This window comes from Musca autumnalis, unplaced genomic scaffold, assembly GCF_047663935.1.
Source record: "Musca autumnalis isolate F117 unplaced genomic scaffold, ASM4766393v1 scaffold_9, whole genome shotgun sequence".
Lineage (NCBI taxonomy): Eukaryota > Metazoa > Arthropoda > Insecta > Diptera > Muscidae > Musca > Musca autumnalis.
Window position 1 is genome coordinate 1,062,897 of NW_027412450.1, and position 7,723 is coordinate 1,070,619.

The 7,723-nt window shown below is 39.4% G+C and overlaps 1 protein-coding gene across 1 annotated transcript; it reads left to right on the top strand.

Annotated features, from left to right (window-relative positions):
- Positions 1 to 6,046: 6,046 nt before the first annotated feature.
- On the top strand, positions 6,047 to 6,488 carry LOC141388255 (probable deoxycytidylate deaminase). Its single transcript, XM_073958277.1, has 2 exons — positions 6,047 to 6,215; positions 6,259 to 6,488. Exons 1-2 carry the CDS (start codon positions 6,047 to 6,049, stop codon positions 6,483 to 6,485), a joined length of 396 nt encoding a protein of 131 aa, XP_073814378.1. The 3' UTR covers positions 6,486 to 6,488.
- Positions 6,489 to 7,723: the final 1,235 nt, after the last annotated feature.

The following is a 7,723-nucleotide window of genomic DNA, read 5'->3' on the forward strand; positions in this document are numbered from 1 at the left end:
ATCAACGTTACGAAACCATTCAAATTACGCATAGTTTTGAACTTAGATTTGACCGGTGGTCAGGACAGAGTATCGCCTCTGGAATCTTCCCTACACAAACCTCGTCCAAACTGAATACTTAGAATGAAAGATAGAGTCCCAGAGAACATTTCCTCATACTAGGAATGTTCAATTTCAGTTTTTTGTAGAACAAAGTTGTCGATTTTCCGTTTTCCAACTGGAGGTCAGGACAGAGTATCGCCTCTGGAATCTTCCCTATACAAACCTCGTTCAAACTGAATACATGGAATGAAAGATAGAGTCCCAGAAAACATTTCCTCATACTAGGAATGTTCAATTTCAGTTTTTTGTAGAACAAAGTTGTCGATTTTCCGTTTTCCAACTGGAGGTCAGGTCAGAGTATCGCCTCTGGAATCTTCCCTATACAAACCTCGTCCAAACTGAATACATGTTCCCAGAGAACATTTCCTCATACAAAGAATGTTCAATTTCAGTTTTTTGTAGAACAAAGTTGTTGATTTTTCGTTTTCTAACTGGAGGTCAGGACAGAGTGTCGCCTCTGGAATCTTACCTATACAAACCTCGTCCAAACTGAATACATGGAATGAAAGATAGAGTCCCAGAGAACATTTTCTCATACTAGGAATGTTCAATTTCAGTTTTTTGTAGAACAAAGTTGTCGATTTTTCGTTTTCCAACTGGAGGTCTGGACAGAGTGTCGCCTCTGGAATCTTCCCTATACAAACCTCGTCCAAACTGAATACATGGAATGAAAGATAGAGTCCCAGAGAACATTTCCTCATACTAGGAATGTTCAATTTCAGTTTTTTGTAGAACAAAGTTGTTGATTTTTCGTTTTCTAACTGGAGGTCAGGAGAGAGTGTCGCCTCTGGAATCTTCCCTATACAAACCTCGTCCAAACTGAATACATGGAATTAAAGATAAAGTCCCAGAGAACATTTACTCATACTAGGAATGTTAAATTTCAGTTTTTTGTAGAACAAAGTTGTCGATTTTCCGTTTTCCAACTGGAGGTCAGGACCGATTATCGCCTCTGGAATCTTCCCTATACAAACCTTGTCCAAACTGAACACATAGAATGAAAGGTAGAGTCCCAGAGAACATTTCCTCATACCAGGAATGTTCAATTTCATTTTTTTGTAGAACAAAGTTGTTGATATTTCGTTTTCTAACTGGAGGTCAGGACAGAGTGTCGCCTCTGGAATCTTACCTATACAAACCTCGTCCAAACTGAATACATGGAATGAAAGATAGAGTCCCAGAGAACATTTCCTCATACTAGGCATGTTCAATTTCAGTTTTTTGTAGAACAAAGTTGTCGATTTTCCGTTTTCCAACTGCAGGTCAGGACCGATTATCGCCTCTGGAATCTTCCCTATACAAACCTCTTCCACACTGAATACATGGAATGAAGGATAGAGTCCCACAGAACATTTTCTCATACTAGGAATGTTCAATTTCAGTTTTTTTGTAGAACAAAGTTGTCGATTTTCCGTTTTCCAACTGGAGGTCAGGACAGAGTGTCGCCTCTGGAATCTTCCCTATACAAACCTCGTCCAAACTGAATACATGGAATGAAAGATAGAGTCCCAGAGAACATTTCCTCATACTAGGCATGTTCAATTTCAGTTTTTTGTAGAACAAAGTTGTCGATTTTCCGTTTTCCAACTGCAGGTCAGGACCGATTATCGCCTCTGGAATCTTCCCTATACAAACCTCGTCCAAACTGAATACATGGAATGAAAGATAGAGTCCCAAAGAACATTTCCTCATACTAGGAATGTTCAATTTCAGTTTTTTGTAGAACAAAGTTGTCGATTTTCCGTTTTCCAACTGGAAGTCAGGACCGATTATCGCCTCTGGAATCTTTCCTATACAAACCTCGTCCAGACTGAATACATGGAATGAAAGATAGAGTCCCAGAGAACATTTCCTCATACTAGGAATGCTCCATTTCAGTTTTTTTGTAGAACAAAGTTGTTGATTTTTCGTTTTCTAACTGGAGCTCAGGACAGAGTGTCGCCTCTGGAATCTTCCCTATACAAACCTCGTCCAACCTGAATGCATGGCATTAAAGATAGAGTCCCAGAGAACATTTCCTCATACTAGGAATGCTCAATTTTAGTTTTTTGTGGAACAAAGTTGTCGATTTTCCGTTTTCCAACTGGAGGTCAGGACAGAGTGTCGCCTCTGGAATCTTCCCTATACAAACCTCGTCCAAACTGAATACATGGAATGAAAGATAGAGTCCCAAAGAACATTTCCTCATACTAGGAATGTTCAATTTCAGTTTTTTGTAGAACAAAGTTGTCGATTTTCCGTTTTCCAACTGGAAGTCAGGACCGATTATCGCCTCTGGAATCTTTCCTATACAAACCTCGTCCAAACTGAATATATGGAATGAAAGATAGAGGCCCAGAGAACATTTCCTCATACTAGGAATGTTAAATTTCAGTTTTTTATAGAACAAAGTTGTCGATTTTCCGTTTTCCAACTGGAGGTCAGGACCGATTATCGCCTCTGGAATCTTCCCTATACAAACATCGTCCAAACTGAATACATGGAATGAAAGATAGAGTCCAAAAGAACATTTCCTCATATAAGGAATGTTCAATTTCAGTTTTTTGTAGAACAAAGTCGTCGATTTTCCGTTTTCTAACTGGAGGTCAGGACAGAGTATCGCCTCTGAAATCTTTCCTATGCAAACCTCGTCCAGACTGAATACATGGAATGAAAGATAGAGTCCCAGAGAACATTTTCTCATACTAGGAATGCTCAATTTCAGTTTTTTGTAGAACAAAGTTGTTGATTTTTCGTTTTCTAACTGGAGCTCAGGACAGAGTGTCGCCTCTGGAATCTTCCCTATACAAACCTCGTCCAACCTGAATGCATGGAATGAAGGATAGAGTCCCACAGAACATGTTCTCATACTAGGAATGTTCAATTTCAGTTTTTTTGTAGAACAAAGTTGTCGATTTTCCGTTTTCCAACTGGAGGTCAGGACAGAGTGTCGCCTCTGGAATCTTCCCTATACAAACCTCGTCCAAACTGAATACATGGAATGAAAGATAGAGTCCCAGAGAACATTTCCTCATACTAGGAATGTTCAATTTCAGTTTTTTGTAGAACAAAGTTGTCGATTTTCCGTTTTCCAACTGGAGGTCAGGACAGAGTGTCGCCTCTGGAATCTTCCCTATACAAACCTCGTCCAAACTGAATACATGGAATGAAAGATAGAGTCCCAAAGAACATTTCCTCATACTAGGAATGTTCAATTTCAGTTTTTTGTAGAACAAAGTTGTCGATTTTCCGTTTTCCAACTGGAAGTCAGGACCGATTATCGCCTCTGGAATCTTTCCTATACAAACCTCGTCCAAACTGAATATATGGAATGAAAGATAGAGTCCCAGAGAACATTTCCTCATACTAGGAATGTTCAATTTCAGTTTTTTATAGAACAAAGTTGTCGATTTTCCGTTTTCTAACTGGAGGTCAGGACAGAGTATCGCCTCTGGAATTTTCCCTATACAAACCTCGTCCAAACTGAGTACATGGAATGAAAGATAAAGTCCCAGAGAACATTTCCTCATACTAGGAATGTTCAATTTCAGTTTTTTGTAGAACAAAGTTGTCGATTTTCCGTTTTCCAACTGGAGGTCAGGACAGAGTATCGCCTCTGGAATCTTCCTTATACACACCTCGTCCAAACTGAATACATGGAGTGAAAGATAGAGTCACAAAGAACATTTCCTCATACCAGGAATGTTCAATTTCAGTTTTTTGTAGAACAAAGTTGTCGATTTTCCGTTTTCCAACTGGAGGTCAGGACAGAGTATCGCCTCTGGAATCTTCCCTATACAAACCTCGTCCAAACTGAATACATGGAGTGAAAGATAAAGTCCCAGAGAACATTTCCCCATACTAGTAATGTTCAATTTCAGTTTTTTGTTGAACAAAGTTGTTGATTTTTCGTTTTCTAACTGGAGGTCAGGACAGAGTGTCGCCTCTGGAATCTTCCCTATACAAACCTCGTCCAAACTGAATACATGGAATGAAAGATAGAGTCCCAGAGAACATTTCCTCATACTAGGAATGTTCAATTTCAGTTTTTTGTAGAACAAAGTTGTCGATTTTCCGTTTTCCAACTGGAGGTCAGGACGGATTATCGCCTCTGGAATCTTCCCTATACAAACCTCGTTCAAACTGAAAACATGGAATGAAAGATAGAGTCCCGTAGAACATTTCCTTATACTAGGAATGTTCAATTTCAGTTTTTTGTAGAACAAAGTTGTCGATTTTCCGTTTTCCAACTGGAGGTCAGGACAGAGTATCGCCTCTGGAATCTTCCCTATACAAACCTCGTCCAAACTAAATACATGGAATGAAAGATAGTGTCACAAAGAACATTTCCTCTAACTAGGAATGTTCAATTTCAGTTTTTTGTAGAACAAAGTTGTCGATTTTCCGTTTTCCAACTGAAGGTCAGGACCGATTATCGCCTCTGGAATCTTCCCTATACAAACCTCGTCCAAACTGAATACATGGAATGAAAGATAGAGTCCCAGAGAACATTTCCTCATACTAGGAATGTTCAATTTCAGTTTTTTGTAGAACAAAGTTGTCGATTTTCCGTTTTCCAACTGGAGGTCAGGACCGATTATCGCCTCTGGAATCTTCCCTATAAAAACCTCGTCCAAACTGAATACATGGAATGAAAGATAGAGTCCCAGAGAACATTTCCTCATACCAGGAATGTTCAATTTCTGTTTTTGTAGAAGAAAGTTGTCGATTTTCCGTTTTCCAACTGGAGGTCAGGACAGAGTGTCGCCTCTGGAATCTTCCCTATACAAACCTCGTCCAAACTGAATACATGGAATGAAAGATAGAGTCCCAGAGAACATTTCCTCATACTAGGAATGTTCAATTTCAGTTTTTTGTAGAACAAAGTTGTCGATTTTCCGTTTTCCAACTGGAGGTCAGGACCGATTATCGCCTCTGGAATATTCCTTATACAAACCTCGTCCAAACTGAATACATGGAATGAAAGATAGAGTCACAAAGAACATTTCCTCATACTAGGAATGTTCAATTTCAGTTTTTTGTAGAACAAAGTTGTTGATTTTTCGTTTTCTAACTGGAGGTCAGGACAGAGTGTCGCCTCTGGAATTTTCCCTATAAAAACCTCGTCCAAACTGAATACATACATTTGTCATTTGGCTACCAGCTGTCCATCATTCTTTCACAGACAGCCGGGTTAACAAAATTTTGACATTTTTTGTAAAAATGTGTGAGATAATAATTGAAATGTGTTAAAAACAAAATATGTGAAGGGAAAACAAAAAGAAATCGACGATTTTCATTCAAAATTTTACAACTGTTTTTGCAGTTGTCGGGACGCCTACGTCACACAGGCAAGTTGTGGGATTTTGACAATCAATACATGCAGTCAACTGTCCTGTCATTTGTAAACGCAGGGTAATTTGGGGAAATAAAAAATTGGGAAAATTTTCAATTTCTCAAATCTACAATACCGAGAAGGCGCCATTAATTTACGAAATCCACTCGATTTTAACTGTCAATTCCTTTGCGCATACGTCAAATGAAATCTCATCTGAAATCCATTGGATTTCATTTGACGTTTATGCAATTGAATTGACAGTTGAAATCGAGTGGATTTAGTAAATGTAAACCAAGCATAAGAAGGTGTTACATCAAATCATGTCAAACGTCAAATTTGCTCACAATAATGCATTACTGTGAATTGCTTGTTTACATTTGGTATGTAATTTTATTCACAATAACGCATTTTGACAACTGGAATGAAGATCAGCTGTTTTTGGCGTTACACCTTATTATTCCACCATGCACAAACCCAACACGTTACCCTGCCTGTAAATGTCTTAAGCATCATATTCCATAAGAGCCTGGCTGAATAGTCGTTTCTATAGGAAATTTGCCATTCTATTTCTTGTTTTGTAGTTTTCCCTTCGTAACTTAATAATAATTGTTTTACTTCTCACACAGCATGGCCACAGCTGCACCCCGTAAAGGTGCCCTTGAACGAGAAGATTTTTATATGGCCACTGCATTGCTAGCGGAAAAATGTAGTAAAGATCCTGATAGACAAGTTGGTGCCGTGATTGTCAGTACGGAAGAACGTATTGTGTCCGTTGGCTATAATGGATTTCCCAGTGGTTAAAGAAAAAAACTCTAAGCTAAGTTTGAACAAGACGAAAGACCCTACTACCTTGGAAAATAAAATGCTATATGTCGTACATGCTGAGGCTAATGCCATACTTAAAACAACTCAGTTGAATATAAGAGAGGCCACAATTTATACAACGCTGTATCCTTGCAACGAGTGTGCCAAACTAATCATAACCTCGGGCATAAAGAAGGTATACTATTTGTGGAGAAAAAGTGCTGATAAAACTGAGGATAAGGCCTCTGAAAGACTGATCTAAGAAGCAGGAATGGAATGTAAGAAATACAATCCGCAATGTGAATCGGACATACTTATATCTTTCGCAATTCCTGAAGCTGGTCAATAAGCAAGAGCCGTTATAAAAATGTCTTGTTTTTAAATAAAAGACAGTATTGATTTTACTATGTTTATGTCTTTGTTTTGATTTTTGTATCTGTCGTATGGATGGGGTCACCAATCGGCATTTTCTCCAGTAGTTTTGGAAGTCACAAGCAGGCTTTCTATAGAAAAGGAGATAGTATTCTATGGATAAAATAGAAAAAGGTCTCGTTTTCTACAGAAAACTTGGTGGCGAGACCACCGTTTTCTATAGAAAACTTGGTGGCGAGACCACCGTTTTCTATAGAAAACTTGGTGGCGAGACCACCGTTTTCTATAGAAAACTTGGTGGCGAGACCACCGTTTTCTATAGAAAACTTGGTGGCGAGACCACCGTTTTCTATAGAAAACTTGGTGGCGAGACCACCGTTTTCTATAGAAAACTTGGTGGCGAGACCACCGTTTTCTATAGAAAACTTGGTGGCGAGACCACCGTTTTCTATAGAAAACTTGGTGGCGAGACCACCGTTTTCTATAGAAAACTTGGTGGCGAGACCACCGTTTTCTATAGAAAACTTGGTGGCGAGACCACCGTTTTCTATAGAAAACTTGGTGGCGAGACCACCGTTTTCTATAGAAAACTTGGTGGCGAGACCACCGTTTTCTATAGAAAACTTGGTGGCGAGACCACCGTTTTCTATAGAAAACTTGGTGGCGAGACCACCGTTTTCTATAGAAAACTTGGTGGCGAGACCACCGTTTTCTATAGAAAACTTGGTGGCGAGACCACCGTTTTCTATAGAAAACTTGGTGGCGAGACCACCGTTTTCTATAGAAAACTTGGTGGCGAGACCACCGTTTTCTATAGAAAACTTGGTGGCGAGACCACCGTTTTCTATAGAAAACTTGGTGGCGAGACCACCGTTTTCTATAGAAAACTTGGTGGCGAGACCACCGTTTTCTATAGAAAACTTGGTGGCGAGACCACCGTTTTCTATAGAAAACTTGGTGGCGAGACCACCGTTTTCTATAGAAAACTTGGTGGCGAGACCACCGTTTTCTATAGAAAACTTGGTGGCGAGACCACCGTTTTCTATAGAAAACTTGGTGGCGAGACCACCGTTTTCTATAGAAAACTTGGTGGCGAGACCACCGTTTTCTATAGAAAACTTGGTGGCG

Excerpts from the sequence above, each read along its gene's own strand:
- LOC141388255 (XM_073958277.1), top strand. The coding sequence starts at position 6,047 with ATGGCCACAGCTGCACCCCGTAAAGGTGCCCTTGAACGAGAAGATTTT. Across the intron at positions 6,216-6,258 it reads CTATAATGGATTTCCCAGTG|ACCCTACTACCTTGGAAAAT; the intron begins GTTAAAGAAAAA and ends ACAAGACGAAAG.